Source organism: Leopardus geoffroyi, chromosome A3 (assembly GCF_018350155.1).
Source record: "Leopardus geoffroyi isolate Oge1 chromosome A3, O.geoffroyi_Oge1_pat1.0, whole genome shotgun sequence".
In the NCBI taxonomy this organism is placed as follows: domain Eukaryota; kingdom Metazoa; phylum Chordata; class Mammalia; order Carnivora; family Felidae; genus Leopardus; species Leopardus geoffroyi.
The window spans coordinates 44,788,894-44,807,451 of NC_059336.1; the positions used below are offsets into that span (position 1 = coordinate 44,788,894).

General features: G+C 45.2%; 1 protein-coding gene across 2 annotated transcripts in view; it reads left to right on the forward strand.

Annotated features, from left to right (window-relative positions):
• The window catches only part of SLC24A3 (solute carrier family 24 member 3), a 490,476-nt gene that overhangs the window by 448,908 nt on the left and 23,010 nt on the right, over window positions 1-18,558 (forward strand). The window contains exons 11-15 of one of the 2 annotated variants that reach the window (XM_045445436.1): window positions 777-937; window positions 1,724-1,994; window positions 9,128-9,294; window positions 12,478-12,592; window positions 13,976-14,088. In XM_045445436.1, the coding sequence (XP_045301392.1) occupies window positions 777-937; window positions 1,724-1,994; window positions 9,128-9,294; window positions 12,478-12,592; window positions 13,976-14,088 (827 nt within the window). The remainder of the gene's footprint in view (window positions 1-776; window positions 938-1,723; window positions 1,995-9,127; window positions 9,295-12,477; window positions 12,593-13,975; window positions 14,089-18,558) is intronic. The other variant, XM_045445435.1, reaches the window with a different exon arrangement.

Consider the following 18,558-nt stretch of genomic DNA (forward strand, 5'->3'; position numbering starts at 1 on the left):
TTTATCAGGCCTGTCAGCAAATCTTGTGTACCAATTTGGGTCCCACTGGACCTTGGGCCTCTGTAATGTGGCCAGCTCAGCCACCTACACCTGTTTGTCAGCCCTGCTCGTAGACTGGGCTACAGCAGTGTTCGTGTTCCTCCACTAAGCCCTCCACTGGACATTAAAGTCAGTTCTGCAGCTTTTAACAGCTCAGAACATTGAACATTGTTGACATTTGAAAGGCAGAAAGGGTTACTAAATATTATTGGGATCTTTCCTGTGCCCAGGGAAAAAAATCCTTTGAAGACACAAAAGAATTCTCTTAGGTTATCACTCATTCTTACTGTGCCAGTGAATGATGCTTAAATTGTTTCAAGACATTTCAAATAAGCTATATCAAAGAGCCTTATGGAAAGAAGAGTTTGACTCTTCTCTAAATTTTGCCCACTACAGCCTTCCTTGGATAGATGGCCGGGTGGTTGGATGGTTGGATGGATGCAAGGAAGGAAAAAAGGAAGGAAGGGAGGGAGGGAGGGAGGAAAGGTAGATGGGAGGATGGGCAGGTGGGTAGATGGATGGATGGATAAATGGACGATTGGGTAGATGAAGGAAGGATAGAGGGGTGGATGAGACGACGGATGGATGGATGGATGGATGTATAAATGAGTAGATAGGAGGAAGAGAGGAGGAGGGGAGGAAAGGGGAGAAAACGAAGGGAAAGAAGTCTAAATAAATATCTCCTTCCTGCTCCTAGCCTCAATGTTTTCTTTACTTTGTGTTTTTAATTTCCCTAGCCAATTTCCACCGCAAAGCGTCAGTGATCATGGTAGATGAGCTGCTGTCAGCCTACCCTCACCAGCTTTCTTTCTCTGAGGCTGGACTTCGAATCATGATCACCAGCCACTTCCCCCCCAAGACCCGACTCTCCATGGCCAGTCGCATGTTGATCAATGAGGTATCTGGGAAACACTGCGTTAGCCTCTGAGCAGGGTGGGAGACTTTGGGAAGGGGAGGACATTTCTTGGTCTGAAAACAGAAATACCAAACTCAACATTGAACACAATAATATTCCTCAGATATTTCCCAACATCTTTGCTGATGGAGCCAGCTGTACATCCTATTTCTTGCTCTTCTCTCCACGTGTCCACGTGTTGAAAGATATGATCAGGCTCCCAGTCATACAGAAAAACTTTCTTATCCCCTCTACCTACCTTTTTCTTTTCATTTTTCATATGGGTTAAACCCTTTGATGTGAACTTGCACAGAAGCAGTTGCTAAATCAAGGTTGCCTTACTTTAAAGTAATGTAGTCTCTGACCTGAATTCTCCTGTGTAACCCTTTCTCTGGAGTGGCAGCCATATTGATACACTAGTCCAGACACATTTTTGTGGCTTTCTCATATATGGACCAAGTGATTCCTACAGTCCAAAGAAGAAAGATAATAGTGCAGTGCCCAGGGAATTGAGAACGCTGACAGAAATGAAGGGCACATTGGAGAAAGAGGATATTTTCTCTAAAGGGATTTGCAAACTCCTGTGGGTCATAACATGTGAATCCTTCCTCCCAGAAGGAGGTTGTCTGAGTTGCTTATTACTTTGAAGAATCCCTGAAGACTTCACTGAAGAGTCTTCTGGAAGCATCTCCCTGTCACAGCCTGAAAAAGGTCCTAATAGCTGGTGTCCTAGTTGTAAGTATCTACATTCCCTCTGACTGTGGTAAGAATGTGACTTTCTCTTTCCAGAGGCAAAGACTCATAAACAGTAGGGCCTACGCCAATGGAGAATCTGAGGTGGCCATCAAAATCCCAATTAAGCACACCGTGGAGAATGGGACAGGGCCCAGCAGTGGCCCAGACAGAGGTGTGAATGGGACTCGGAGGGATGATGTTGTTGCTGAGGCTGGTAACGAGACAGAGAATGAGAATGAGGACAATGACAACAACGAGAATGATGAAGAGGAAGAGGAGGATGAAGATGATGATGAAGGACCATACACACCATTCGACCTCCCCTGTAAGCGGACCTATGTGTGGGCTGGGATCGGGAGCTATTTTTGGGCACTGAGTACATGTCCTTGACTTTGATGATCTTTTTGCCATCCAATTCAAAGAACTATCTCTATACATGAATATAGAAATATTTATATTAACTTCTACCATGGGCAAGACTCTGTTTTAGAGGGTCCAGAGATGAACAAGATGGTGACACATGATCATTAGCTGAAATGTGGGTTCTTTGACAAAATGTAAAATTGTCGACACTTCATGGAGAAAGATCTTCTCTTAGCTGCTCTGTGGGACTTTTTGGTGCTAAGGAGGAAATTCTCACAACCCATGTTGGGGAGACAGCTTGGTGCTCAAGGGAAGAAGCTCTTCGCCCACCTTCACCCATCCCATTACATTTGGCTGGGGGAGCTGTCCTGCCAAGGCCAGTCTAGGGGAGCATGTGCAGCCTTCCCAGTTGGCTTTTGTTCTTCTGCTCACTTCCTACCCCTTACCCACCACCCTACAGGTTTCTCCTTTCCCATGACCTAAGATACCACCAAGATACAGACCTAGCAAAAGCATCCCATCCCCAGCTGAATCTCATACAGTCACACTGGTAGCGGGAATCTCCCTGGTACCTTGAAGGGGAGGAGCAAGGCATGTATAGTTTTCAGGACCCCAGCCACCAAGGCAGTTGTCCTCTCCTGACTGCTACCCAACAATGACTTGGCTATTCCAGAGACCTTGTCCTCCTACCCCACCCATTATTGGAATGAGTGGACCAAGCCCGAAGAATTCTTCTACCTATTTGCCAGACCTTCCAGAAACTTCTGGCTGCTTTAGGAAAGAGTGCCCTGGTCAAATCTGTGAGGCTTAATTAATGTGTGCAACTTCTCCAGGATGTTTAAATTTCCAGGAGGACTGAATTCTGGAAGGATTGCTTGACCCACATGAAAGGCCATTTAATGGTAGCATGTGGGTGTGGAGTCTCAGAGTTCTATGTTATTTTCAGATGCGAGGGGACATCAACTTGAACTTGGACCAGAGCTGCCCTCCTGTGCCCCCTCAGGGCTCCTCAGATCTCAGCCTCATCAAATGTTTACCAAAATTAACTAGACACTGTTCTCTCAGAACCTATATCCCAAAGTCCCCAACTGCCCAGCCAGAGTTAAATCATTACTTGTTAGAAGGTTATCTTGACTGAAAAAAAGTATATTGGCTCAGTACCCACTTTGCCACCTTTGGCTATATTTCGTGGCAACCTTCTTCCCTGTCAGCCAGGACAAAAGCATTTTAAGGGTGAAGTGACCAGTCCCCTCTATTTCTCCCTTATGAACTTTCATGTCCATTTTCTATTTCTGCATAACAAATCACCACAAATTTAGTGGCTTAAAACAGTGTGGCTGGGTTTCAGAGGCTCCGAAGGCCATATTAGAGGTGCAGACGGGACTTAGTCCTTCCCAGAAGCCCTGGGGACAATCGTTGCCAGACACATGCAGACTGTTGGCAAAATCTGGTTCCTTATGGTTGTAAGGCTGTCCTCTTTCCTTGCTGGCTGTCAGCTGGGGGTTGCCCACTGCCCTTGAGGGCCTGTGTTCTTCAAATTAGCAATGGTGCTTTGGGTGCTTCTCACACTTCTAATATCTTGGCTCTCCCCTTCAGATTTTGAGGGGCCTAGATCAGGCCCAACGATATAACCTCCCCGTGAGGAGGTCAGCTCTGCTACATAGCATAGCATAGTCATGGAACTGGTAGCTCAGCCCCCCTTCACAGGTTCTGAGAGTCAGGGCATAGATTCTTGGGGGCCTACATCTCAAATTCTGTCTAGCCTGGCCTTTGCTTTCAGAGTTCACCACTGGCAGCCCACAACCAAGCTCTAAAAATAACTTTTGCTAAAGTCTTTCACTGATTAATGCTCTGTAAGGGGCCATGTCGGCCTCCCAGAAGCCCCAAGTACACCCCTCTACCTCACACTAAAGATACGGGTGTGACACCAGACGTCTGGCTTCCGCAACTGAGCCTCGTTACTTAGTAGGACAAAGGGGCCCCCTTTGGATCACTTGTTTGTGTTTCTAACCTGAATGGGATAAATGCCAGGCCAACCCTTGAGGTTTCAAGGTACCTTGTAACTGTTGCTCACCTTCCCTTCTCGTCTCAGGTTAGTTACAGATGAGGAGGCCTGGGGCTTCCAGCTACATCATCCATCTTGTCTCCTCGTACATTAAGAGATGTGGCTGTAGACAAGGGCTCGGGAAGCCCACTTCGGGGCCTCCACATCCTTTGGAAGCACAGGCATGAGAGGAGAAAGGATGCTCTGCGTGGTCCTGCCACTCCTCAGGAACTCTGCTTCATTCCTGGGCCTTCCTACCCACCGCCCCCACCCCCCCCCCGGCCCCCCCCCCCCCGGCCCGAGCTACCAAGACATGAAATGGAATCCAAGGTCTTCACCTTGGGCATCCTTGATAAAATGGCTCTGATTCTGAAGGTCTGGTGGGAGGCCCAAGATTCTGCATTTATAACAAGCCCCCAGGTGACACTGGTGCCACTTGTCTGTGGGCCACACCTGAGCCAGTGAGGGAGTAGCACCCTCACATGGCTGATCTTTACAGCTCCCCTGAGCCTTAGGGGAGCCTCATTCAGAGCCAGGTTCTGACTTTGAAACGGAGAGTGGGTTCATCCAATTATGATCCTCTGTCCCCTTCCACCAACTGAGGCCAAACTCCATTCCCGGACTCACGAACTTTGATCTGAGTGTCCAGCAGGCCCTTCCTTGGGCAGGGAGACCCCTTCAAGCAGTGGCCAACAGAGGCCACTCGAGGAGCTGGGAGGACTCAGTCTAGGAACATCCAGTTCCTCTGCACTAAGTTCCTTTGGCCTGAAAAAGGTCTGGCCACACAATGAGGACATTTCTCCTTCTCACGGTAATCTTGCAGGGGCATGTTCCTGTCACAGCTGTAGGGCTTTCTTCTCTCCAGAATTTGATTATAATGAGTATAATTAGTATTTAAGAAATTATGTAGAGGGGCACCTGGGTGGCTCAGTTGGTTAGACAATCGACTTCGGCTCAGGTCATGATCTCACAGTTTGTGGGTTCGAGCCCCATGTCGGGCTCTGTGCTGACAGCTCAGAGCCTGGAGCTTGCTTTAGGTTCTGTGTCTCCCCCTCTCTCTGCTCCTCCCCTGCTCACGTTCTATGTCTCTCTGTCTCTCAATAATAAGTAAACATTTAAAAAAAATAATAAGAAATTATGTAGAAGTATGTAAATACAGGCATATCTATGATGTATGTACATATGCACACATACATTGTGTATGCATATATGTGCACATACATGGGCATGCATGAATATAAGCATGTGCATATATGTGCAGTGTGCACATGTTAATATAATGTATACATCTAACATGTTTATTCATATACTATATAAATTTGTATACTGTTTTATGCTTATATGATATATGCACAGATATTAACATACCTGTTTTTATATGTGCGTATAATATGTGTATAGGCTAAGTTCATATCGTATGTATGTTTTTATATACACCTATGCACAGTATATATGTATGTGCATATATAAACATGTAAATTGCACATATATTCATATCTGTTGCATGAAGAAATTCTTACTATTGACTGTCAGAAATAGAAATGTTTACATAGGCAAACATACTTCCACAGAAAAAAAGACTCAATAGAAGTATGCCAAAATATGAGTATGTTTATCCTAGGTGGAATTATTGTTTAAATTTTTCTAGATTTTCCATTCTAAAACATTTTTATTGCCTGTATAGTTAGAACAAATTGATATATTTAATCTAGGCCTATGATAATGAGCAATGACTTTTTCTTCTCCATAGAATTAAGCTTCTTTAAAAACTCAATAAGGAGAATAACTTAAGAACAGGTCCTTTGCTTTTTAGAGGCAAGTCACACTCAAAGGGATACTGTAATGATCAGAGTCCCCGCTTCATGTCCCCTGGCTTCATCTCTCAGTTGCTGGCTGACTTCCGAGAAATCACATGATCACTGGTACATCGGGTTCATGCACAGAGAGTTTTGTTTTCTTCATTCATGGCTGTATCCTTAAAACCTGAAGCAGCACCTGGTGCACACTGGCAGAGGAGCATTCAATGAATATTCGTTAAATGAAGGAATAAACCTGTCCCCAGGGCACTCTCTTTGGATCACATAGCAATGGAAGAAAAGATGGGGAAATAGCCAGAAATACTGTTGACTCAGAGAGGAAAGGAAACCATTTTACCTCTTTATTTAGAAATGGAAACTTAAGCTAGCTAAAATATGCACATGCATCACTGTGTTTATATGTGCATATAATATACATAGAGGTTAAATTCATATGGCATATATGTAAATCATATACACCTAGGCAGAGTATAAGTTGAACATATATTCTTTTTTTTTTTTAATTTTTTTTTTTCAACGTTTATTTATTTTGGGGACAGAGAGAGACAGAGCATGAACGGGGGAGGGGCAGAGAGAGAGGGAGACACAGAATCGGAAACAGGCTCCAGGCTCTGAGCCATCAGCCCAGAGCCCGACGCGGGGCTCGAACTCACGGACCGCGAGATCGTGACCTGGCTGAAGTCGGACGCTTAACCGACTGCGCCACCCAGGCACCCCTGAACATATATTCTTATCCTTGCATGAAGAACGCCTTACCATTGACTAACAGAAATAGAAACGTTTATATGTGAATGTAGGTAAACACACTTCCACAGGAAAAAGAACACACCAAAATATAGGAATGTTCCTTATTTGCTGCTGCAGTTCCTCAAAATCACTTAAAAAGCACATTTCTGTATCACTTGGTTTGCTGAAGGAGCTGTATTCGTTACATTACATTCCAGATTATACTGATTGAATTTTTAAAAAATTTTTTAGTGTTTATTCATTTTTGAGAGACAGAGAGAGAACGTGAGCGGTGGATGGGGCGGAGAGAGAGACACACAGAATCCGAAGCAGGCTCCAGGCTCTGAGATGTCAGCACAGAGCCCGACGCAGGGCTCAAACTCACAAACCACAAGATCATGACCTGAGCAGAAGTCGGATGCTTAACCGACTGAGCCACCCAGGTTCCCCATACTGATTGAATTTCTGCTGTATGTTTGTTGTTGCAGTGGAGCCATAACTCACAGAAAGCATCTATATCATGAAACAGAAGACTCTTTTCTAGATATAAGGCCCTAACCAGAGTCAAGTCAGAACTTTCTAAAGCAGCTGAGAGAAGAAAACTCAAAATGCATTGGTCCTAACATGTACTGCTTCCAGCTTTACTTAATATCATTTTCTAAGCTCCTGCAGTCATAAGTTCCGATTTCTTTTTTTGTTTGTTTAATTTTCTGAAGAATTTCTGAAGGATGACAAAGAGCCAGATGGCAGTCATTCCCCTTCCCATTGGTGTATTTCTTTATAACTTTGATGGGGTGTGTGTATTTAAATTGGACCAAGTCTGTCTGTGCAGGGGCCTCAGGAAGACTGGAAGGCCAGTGAGGGGGTCCCCAGAGCCCGAGATGCATAACTGACATCCCTACATCACAGGATTTAACAGCACGCAGGACTCCAGGATACCTTTGGGATCCAAGGGTCTGACTATGTTCTGGATTCTACAGCATTTGTAAAAATGCTCACAAAAATCCCCCGACAGCTTTCTTGCTTTGAAATCCAGCCAAACAGTCCCTGGTGTCTGTGGCATTTGTTCCCATCTCGTAGCAGCGAACTGGGAAAGTGCTGGATACCGCTATAAAATTACGAAATAAATTTCATTTAGCAGTTTATTAATCACTGTTCAAATTGTCATTTTAAAAATACGTCCTTAACTCTGGTGGGAGTATAAAATGGGACGATCATTTTTGGAAGACTTCTCAACAGTTTCTTAACAAAGTTAGAAAAAACACCCACCCTGTGACTCAGCAGTTCTACTCCTGGGTCTTCAACCAAAAAGAGATAAAAACATGCCCACCAAAAAAAGTATACAGGAATGCTCATGACCACGTTAGTTGTAATACTTCAAAACTGGCAACAACCCCAAAGTCCCATCCACAGGAGGATGGATAATAAGTTGTGTATAATAAGACTATACAGCAATCTAAGCGGAATGAATTCCTGACACACGAATGAATCTCAAAAAAAAGTTGACTAAAATCATGCCCCATGTGATTTTCTTTATTTGAAGGTGGACAACAGGAAAAACTAATCTATGGTGGCAGAGGGTGGAGGATTGACTGGAAAGAGACTCAGGGAACTTTCTGGAAGGTGGAAATGTTCTTTTATCTCCATTGGAGCAGGGAGTATATGCATTTCTTACCAGAGGTATTACCCCTTAAGCAGGATTGTAATAAAGGCCAAATGAGACCTGATATGGTTGTCAAATCTGAGACGACAAGGAACTCATGGAAATAGAGTCACCAAAATAAGCATTTATGGGTATGCCTGAAACACAGAGCTCAGACAACACAGAGATGATAGGATCAGGTCATCACTGGCCAATCCATCACCTCATCCCTGAAAGCAGGTATTTAGAGAGCCAGAAATCAATGACTAATTTGCAAATTCATATCAGCTTGAGATACCCCCCAGGCAGTGTTTTGACAACTTTAAGAGCTTTCAAACCATCTTTCAAGATTTCAGTGAGTTGACAGACAGTATTGAGCAATTCCACTAGATGGCGCTGTGACCACTGACACTTTATAATCTTGTAAGGTTGTGTTATCTAATCATGGGGAGAAGAGACCCCAGGCAGACTAGTGGTCTGCCTAGCTCCCCTCCCCCACCTTCACCCCCACCCCCACACACTCCTCTCCCTTTGTGTCTGAGAATCATCCTCATCCTTTCCCACCTGGCCCCATTTGCCAAACCATCCTCCCAGCCCTGTGTGCTCAGAAGTGACATATCTGTCATTTGGGTGCCTAACTAACAGGTGAGCAGTGGATACCTTTTTTTTTTCCACTGGGTTTTGAACGCCAGGTTTCATGGCTGGTGGAAAGCCATTTGTGTCTTTTATGTAAAGAACAACGTGATAAGGCTTATTTCCCAGGCCATCAATTAGGCTGTAAATGTCAGGGGCAAGCAGCGTGGAGGGCTGGTAAAACAGAGAGAGGAAGCTAACTAATGTGCTTTCTGCCTTTTTTATTTTCCCAGCTGGAAAACTGGAAACAGTGAAGTGGGCATTCACCTGGCCACTGAGTTTTGTCTTATACTTCACGGTACCCAACTGCAACAAGCCGCGCTGGGAAAAGTGGTTCATGGTGACATTTGCTTCCTCCACGTTATGGATTGCAGCCTTCTCCTACATGATGGTGTGGATGGTGAGTAGACTCAGAACCCCACAGCATTGCTAGATCTCTTTAGAGGGAAAAATGTGCTCCAATCAGAGGGGAATAGGGAGTGGGGTTTCAGCCCAGTAACTGTATCAGTCAGTCATTACCTCAGGAAACTGCCTAACAAACCATCCCTAAACTCAGTGGTTTAGAATCACAAGAATTTATCCTCCTGCTCACATATCTACAGGTTGACTGTGGTTTGAGTCATCTTAGCAGGCACTGACCGACGGAGCAGTTCTCCTTCCAGCTACAGCATGATTATGTTTAGTTCAGGCTGTGGGTGGGTTTCATGTCTACTCCATAGGTTTGCTCATTTTCCTTGGACCCTGTGGCTACCCGGGGAATGTTCTTCTCATGATGGATCATTGGAATGCTAGAGGACTGGTGGAAACATGAGGTGCCTCCTAGGGCCTTGGCTGGTGACTTGTGCCCAACATCAATGAGAGTAGGGAAAATATACTCTGCCTACTCTAGCCAGAAGAACAGCAGAGCCACAAGGCAAAGGGTGTGAAGGAAAGGCATGAAGAATCAGGGAGTAATAATTCCCTCTGTCACAGTCACTTCCCCTGAGTCTCAGTTTACTGTCAACCAGTAAACAAGGTCATTAGACCCGGAGACCACTCAAGGGTCCTTTCTGAAGCTAAAACAATGATTCAAGGACTGGCATTGGTTGTGGAGCTAGGGCTCAAAAGAGCCTCTGCCCCAAAGCCATTTTAAGGCAACACAACCATCCAGAGTGCACTGCCCATTTACAACTCTGCTTTTTAACTGGGGAGCAAACCTAGTCCAGTCAGAGTTAGGCAGAGGTGAAAAGCTGTGACAAAACTGCTCAAATCTAAATTAATCTGGTTCAAACATTGGACAGAACTGTAATATAAATTCTGGAGAATTAAACCCAAGATCTAGGGGCGCCTAGGTGTCTCAGCCGGTTGGGCATCAACTTCAGCTTGGGTCATGAGCTCACATTTCGTGAGTCTGAGCCCCACGTCGGGCTCTGGGCTGACATCTCAGAGCCTGGAGCTGCTTTGGATTCTGTGTCTCCCTCTCTCTCTGCCCCTCCCCTGCTTACTCTGTCTCTGTCTCTCTTTCAAAACTAAATAAACATTAAATCCAAGGGCAAAAAAAAAAAAAAAAAAAAAAAAAGGTTCTGAAGAGATTATTTTGGAAATCATGGCAAATTTGTAAACCTGACACAGTTAACTCACAAATTATCCCTTGCCTTCAACATCAACAGATAATTTTTTTTTGTTTATTTACTTTTGAGGAGGGAGACAGAGACAGAGTGTGAGCAGGCAAGAGGGGCAGAAAGAAGGAGACACAGAATCTGAAATAGGCTTCAGGCTCTGAGCTATTAGCACAGAGCCCAAGGTGGGTCTCAAACTCACGAACCGCGAGATCGTGACCTGAGCTGAAGTCAGATGCTTAACTGACTGAGCCACCCAGGCGCCCCTGCAGATAATTTTTTTCTAACCCACATCTTGTAGGGTTTCTCCCCCATGCAGGATTCATTGATGTTTTTATTTGATATATTCATTGGGTGCCGTCTCTGTTCCGAGTTTGGGGAATAGTTCTGGTGTTCCAACCTCCAGGTGCTAGCTGGTTTTCCCAGGTCCACCAGCCTGCAAGCCTACCAAGCCACCTGGAGTTGCCCCTCCTGTTTTCTTCCTTCCACCCTGGTGGAGGTTCTAAGAAGTTCTGAGAAATGGCCAAGAGTAAGGGAGAACACAAGGAGAAATACAAGACTTGGTCCCAGCTCCCTGGAGAATCGGTTCCCCAAACTCCAGACGAAACCGCAAACCTGGTAATAATGACACTAGCAAGAGCAGGAACCCCAGCTCTGTTCCAGGCCAAATGCCACTGAGCCAAACTGGTCCCTGCAGGGACCTAGCTGAGGGTTAAGCAGGGAGAAACACAGTTTGGCCAGCTCCATTTCACAAAAGGTCCCTGGGAACAAGTGCATCTCACTTTCCTCCCTGGAGAGTGGGAGACAGAGAGCCCCAAGGCCGTCCCCAAATCAGTCCTGCACTGAATGGACATCAAGTGCATTTTCTGGTTTGAGAGGAAGAAGTCAGGTATCCCAGCGGTTTACCATCCCCCAAACCTTTGGATGGGGAAGGAGCAACTGTGACCTTTGGAGCCAAGTCAGGGATAGGTGTCTCTTACAGTGGGGCTGAGAGGCCGGGTAGAGCTGAAAAGACAGCGTGCTACTTACAACACATGGTTTGCATTTCTCTTAATTTTCTGGAAAGTGAAGGCACTCAGGTGGCATCGTGAAATGACCTAATCATCTCCGCTCCTGCGGATGGACTTCTTCTTAGGTCAACATACGGGAATTGCTTTCTTTTTCCAGTTGCCTCCATTTTACCACTGGCCTCAACAGCTAGCCTCTCCAACTGCCTGCCTATTTTCCCTCCCCCCTCTGGAAATCAGGGGCCAAGAATGGGCACGTTTGCATAATGCAGACACTGCCTGGGTAGCACCTGTTTCTGCCTTCTGGCTTAACCCCTTCTATGCAAATGGTGGTGCTGCCTGTGGAGAGGAGCCTGGCTGTCCCCAGCGTTCCTTGAGCATTGCCTCCGCTTCCCATCTGAAGAGTGGAGGTAATCTAGCACCTACCCTGTAGGGTTGTTGTGAAACTTTAACAAGTTAAAACTCATGAACATCACTTAGCACGGTGTCTGAGTACTAAATCAATCAACATAAGCGAGTATAGTGTGGCCGTTGTTCCCACGCTTTAAGTTCTTGTGAATTCCAGTTGTGCAGCTCGGAACTCAGATACCTAAATTCCCAGCACAGGATGGCAGTCATCCATTCTGGGTTTCTTTCCCAGGACCAGTCTGAGTTCAAATATTCTGTCCCAATATCACCTTTTCCCAGAAACTGTTTCTCCTGTCTCGAGATGGCTGCCTCGCCTGAAAGGAACATGTATAAAACACCAGTCTTTGGTTGGAAAACTTGGGCTTCATCACCGCACCCTGGTCCCCTGACCTGCAGTCCTGGTCTGCTCCATGAAATGTTCTTGGCCCTCTGCATTGATACAGAGAGCGGGCATTGCTCCCTGGGCAGACTAGCCAGACTGCAACCTTTTCTGTTTGTCAGGCAGAGGATCCACAAGTGGGTCGGGCTGGCACCGGCTCCCTGCTCACCACCTCTTCCTGCCTCATCCAGGTCACAATCATTGGATACACGCTGGGGATTCCTGATGTCATCATGGGGATCACCTTCCTGGCAGCTGGAACCAGTGTGCCTGACTGCATGGCCAGCCTCATCGTGGCCAGACAAGGTGAGGCCTCCAGTTAGATGGGGGCAGGGATAGGGGAGGAAGGAAGGCCTCCCTATGGGCAGGAAGAGCTTTGGGGGATCCACATGGCAGTTACCAGGGTGATGGGTGACTTCAGTGCTGTGTTGGTCAAAAACCTAACTGGCATCAAAAGAACAGGGAAATAAGCCAGAAGATCTGCCCTTAAGAAAGGCAGAGATGTTTTCTAGGTAGCACCCAGAACCTCTTCTGAAGGTTGTATTACCATTCTTCTATTATTAAAAATAGTAATAAATGTCATATAGCTAACCTTTGCTGAGTGCCACACACTGAGCAAAGCAGTTTAGGTATTGTTATCTTATTTAATTTAAACAACTCCATGGGGTAGGGAAAATCATATGCCCATTTTATGGATTAGGGAAACTGAGGCTTAGAGAAGACAGACTCCATGACCTAAGGTCTGCCCAGATGCAGTACCCTTGACAGTGATGATTGCCACAGGTCAGTCGTCAGTGTATGGCCCACCCTCCGCTCCTTCAAAACCAAGCTCACAGGTGGACGCCCCTTCCAGATGGCCATGCCCTTCCCTAGCACCACTCTAATTTATATGCCTGATTTGTGCTAGACGGCATTTGTTTTCAACAAACACAATGTGCAGCCGTAACACTTAGCATAGTATCCTGTAGATGTACTCACTAAATTTTGCTGATTTCATTCATTCATTCATTTATTCATTCATTTAGAGAGAGACAGAGACAGAGAGAACATGAGCGAGGGAGGGGCAGAGAGAGAGAAAGGCAGAGAATCCCAAGCAGGCTCCACGCTGTCAGCAGGCAGAGTCCAACGTGGGGCTGGAACTCATGAAACCATGAGATCGTGACCTGAGCAGAAATCAGGAGTTAGATGCTCAACCCACTGAGCCACCTCGGCACTCCACGTTATTTTTTCTTAATAGTACTCAATTATTTAGAAGAATTGAGAGCAGTGTAGAGCAGTTGGGAGATGGTACTGAAATATATGGGTTGGTGAGCTCATGAGAGGTTTAACAGAACTATCAAGTTTATTCCTTTCTAGAAGGGTGTTTCAGAATCTTTGGAACTCTATTTGGTGTTTGGAATCATTCCCATTGAGCCAGTGGTCATGTTTGAAGTAAAGGTCAACAACTCACTAGAATGGGCATCTCATTCTATTCTGTTCTTGTCATATTCCATTCCATTCTACTAAAAATGCATATGCTGTTGAAAATACAGGTGATGGCCTGGGAAGGGAATCACCTAGCAAATGAGCTAGCAGACCTAGCAGCTAAGTCTCTGGCTATCAGACCAAAGGGTTGGGAGAGTCCCTCTGGGGTTCCCTGTCCTACCCTGAGATCTCCTTTCTAACTCAAGTGACCTCTCATCCTCGCAGGCATGGGAGACATGGCTGTGTCCAACTCCATTGGGAGCAACGTGTTTGATATCCTCATTGGCCTTGGTCTCCCATGGGCCCTGCAGACCCTGGCTGTGGATTATGGATCCTATGTAAGTGGGTTTTCTCCATGATTTCTCTTTAAATCTAGGGCTACACGGACACTGTTTTCAGGGCAAAGGAGATGCGGTATTACTAATATCGAGGGGTAAACGAACTCTTTCTTATCCAAGTCCTTCCAAAGTCAGGCTTGTGGGCACATTCAGGACTCAAGAACAGAACTGGCAAACCTTTTCTGTAAAGGGCCAGATTGTGATACGTCAGGCTTTGAGGGCCAGTCTCTATCACAACCATCCACCCCTACTGCTGTGTAGCCTGAAAGCAGCCAGAGACAACGTGTAAATGAATGAGCATGGCTGTGCAAATAAAACTTTATGTATAGAAACAGAAATTTCAATTCCATATAATTTTTATATGTCATGATACATGATCTATGATTCTTTCCATTTTTTTCAACTACTGAAAAGCATAAAAATCATTCTTAACTCATGGGTTATGCAAAAACAGGAGGTGGGCCAGATTTGGCCCATGGGCCATCATCTGCCAACCCCTGTCTAGTGTATTTGTTTTACAGGCAAAATAATTTTATTCGTGAAGGAAGGGACACAAAACGTAATAGACCCTCTCTGTCAGGGATCTGGTGACAGTCAGACTGTGAGGCGATGGCCTCCATGCTCTTTCTCAAACCTGAGCTAATTGTGACCTCAGGTAGATTTGCAGGTGAGTGACCCGGAGGGTCTGGCACTCTTTCCCATTCTTTGAAAATGTTCCCCCTCTGCTGATGGCACCACTGTCCTCGACACTGTCTGAGGACTGAGGGAGAAACTACAATTCTTGCCTGGACACAGGAAGAAAAGGGTAGCATGCCTCCAAAGTGTTTACACCCAACCCAGTGCTGAGTGCCTCTCTCAGTGTGTTACTGAGCATTGCCTTAGTTTAGGTGCAAAATTTGTTCAGTAATTGTATATCCTGCAGAAAATGCTGCGGCTCAGACGAGGGTTGTCATCAAAGTTGTTTGACAAATGGCCGTTTCAACTAGGGAAGGTGTGTCCAGCCAATTGCAATGAAATCAAAATTCATACAGAAAGTGCTTTTGGTTCATGTGAAATTACCTGTTGACTGAGAGATTTCATCAGAGAATAAAGATAAGCATAAGGGGATGGAAAGAAGCAGAATATGTTCTAAGGAGTGGAGATCTCTTCTATTTTGTCAGTGAAATTGGGTAATGATGTGGTGAGAGAGGCCACATTGCCTTGGGGGAAAGCTGGTTTTTGGAGATGAAATCTAAATAACTAGAGAGAACCAGCCATGGGGAAATGGGCAGGGCAGGGCATTCCAGGCAAAAGGAACAGTCAGTGCAAAGGCCCTGAGGCAGGGATGCACTTGGCATGTTGGAGAATGTCATGCTTATTCAAAATCATTGCTGGCCTTGAGCCCAGGAATAAGGATCACCAAGCCTTGACTGATTGTAATGTAAACAGATACATATCCACCAGAAAGGCCAATTCTTCCATAGCCCCCAAACAGTGTACCCTGAACATCATACTTCCCAAGCTACCTGCCACCTCTGACATTGTTTAGAGCCAAGCTAGCGCCCCTCAGAATCACTGTCCCTGAAGATGCCCTATATTTCCCCCCCTGCAGACTACTCTGCCTCAGATGCACATACCTTGTAACTCATCCCATTTGAAATGATGTCCCTTCTTCCAGGAGTCTCTATTGCCCCTTCATTCAGGATTCCTTTCTGGACCCCACCACTAAATGGGATCCCTGCACACCCTTTGTTTTTATCTCACTCATGGCCCTTGAACTTGGCTTCATCTTATTACATGTTAAGTGATGAATGTAGAAGAGACACTGAAGAAATGTCATCCAGGTTGGCCCCTGAAAGGACATCACAAATTGGATAGTCACAGGATTCCAGACAATCTTTCTAAGACTTTTATGAGTGACACTGTTGTCAGTCAGGCACTTATGAAGAGACTCACATCAACCAGATTCACAAGAGTTTGATGTATGTGCTAGAATGTCAACAGATGGTAGTAAGATATATAAGTGCAAGGTAGAAAGCATACTTATTCTGGACAATTTGTGTTCTGTTTTCCTAGGTGAAGACCTTATGTAGGAGGTAGTTTGGTTTTTGGTTTTGGTTTTGGTTTTTTTGTGTGTTTCTTTTTTTCCTTAGACTTCTTTACCTATTTTGAGAGAGAGAGAGAGAGAGAGAGAGAGAGAAAGAGAGAGAGCCCATCTGCATGCATGTGAAGGTGAGGGGCAGAGAGAGAGGGGGAGAGAGAATGTTAAGCAGGCTCCATGCTGTCAGCACAGAGCCCAGCACAGAGCTTGATCTCATGAACTGTGAGATCATGACCTGAACCCAAATCAAGTCAGATGCTTAACTGGACTGGGTCACCCAGGCCCCTCTGTTTACAGTTTCTTTTTAAATTTTTTTTAATGTTTATTTAGTTTTCAAAGAGAGAGAGAGGGCAAGCAGGGGAGGAGAAGAGAGAGAGGGAGACACAGAAACTGAAGCAGGCTCCAGGCTCTGAGCTGCCAGCGCAGAGCCCAATGCAGGGCTCAAATCCACGAACTGTGCAATCATGACCTGAGCCGAAGTCCAGTGTATAACCAACTGAACCACCCAGGTGCCCCTGTTTCTTTCTTTTTTTTTTTTTTAATTTAAGTATAGTTGACACACAATGTTACATTAGTTTCAGATGTACAAAGTAGTGATTTGACAAATCTATACATCATGCTATGCTCACAAGTGTAATGATCATACAATACTATGACAATACCATTGACTATATTCTCTTATGCTGTACTTTTCATCCCCATGACTTCTTCATCCCATAACTAGAGCCTGTACCTCCCATGGGTGGGAGGCATTTAGGGAGCCCCATGACTACCCACAAGTTCAGTGACTCACCAGGAGTATTCACAGGACTTAGTAGCAGATTTTAGTCGTGGCCAAGGTTTATTATTATAGCAAAGGATATGGAGTAAAAGCAGCAGAAAAGCGAAATGCGTCAGGAAAAATCCAGAGAGGTCAGATGCACGCACCAATTCCTGCCCCACCAGGTCACATAAGACATGCTTTCTCTCTAGCAGCAACCTATATGGACATGTGTGAGATATCTCTATCCAGGGCAGTCCACTGGAATCTGAGACTTTTATGGAGTGCTGGTCAGGTAGACACATTCCTGCTCAGTATACAGCCATGATAGCAAAATTCAGAATTCCAGCATAGACCCCAGATATACATCATAAAGCTCGCTAAACAATCCTGACAAGCTGGTACAGCATGCCCCATTGCTTTTGGAGCACAAAACAACATCATTCATCAGTAACACAAAGAACATTCCAAGGACCGCATTCTCGGGGATTGGCTGAGGATCTGTCATCATTCTAGGCTCCCCTAGAGGCATGCAAGGATTAAGTAACCAGACCTGCTGCATTAACAGGTTCTGCATAGAAGATCAAATGAGAATTTATGTGTTAGAGTAAGTATCACTACTACTATATGTATCATAAACAATCCCAACATTTCACTGGGGCAGCCCAAGAAACGTTTATTTCTTCCTCCAAATCCCCTGCAGATATTTCCATCCTGGCAGCTCCCATGGCTCTTCAGACAGAGACTCAGATTGAGGCTTATTTCATCCTGTGGTTCTACCATCCTGGAGTCCTTCTCCAATAGACACACAGGAAGCAGAGAAAGCAAGGGCATGGAATATTATGCAGATGGTTTTGTGATGAGGACTGAAGGTCGTGTATGTCCTCTCTGCTCCCACCCATTGTGTAGATAAGTCAAACATTCCCACCTAGATGCAAGAAGGATCCAGGACACTTGTTTAGGTGTGCATCCAAGAAGGAGAGACAATGAAGATGTCAGTGGACACTAGCAGTCTCTAAAGCCTGGAGTGTCTGGTTGTGAGTGGGGGCCAAACAAGAAAGAGGATTTAATGGACAACCTTTTACGGGAGCCGTTGAGTTGCTATTGTCTAAGGCATCAGCTCGTATCATAGGCTCTTCTCCCTGTCATGACAACCATCCTGGGGCACACTGACCAATCCTGCCTCTTTGAGCTCCTTTTTCTGAGTCATATGTGGACCCTCCCCCTCCCAGTTAATACAGCTTTCCTGTAACCACGTTGAGAACATATTATTGATTATATTGAATCTCTCTCATTAAACTAGCTGCTTCCTTAAATCACAAATCACCTTGCTTCTCTTTCGCCATTCCTCAGACAATCTCCTGGGCTTTTCTACAGTCAAGTCACCTTAACTTGACTTTGTTTTTCCTTTTTTCTGATTATCAAAATAGCACATGGTCTTCATCGAAAACTAGAGAAATCAATGCCAGAAAACTCTGGAGCAGTGTCTGCCCAGTAGAACTTTCTGTAATGATGGAGCTGTTGTATGTTTTACTGTCCAATATAGTAACCACTAGCTCCATGAGACTTTTTAAGGACTTGAAATGTGGCTCGTTCAAGGGCAGACTTGGAGTTTTTTCTTTTCATTTTA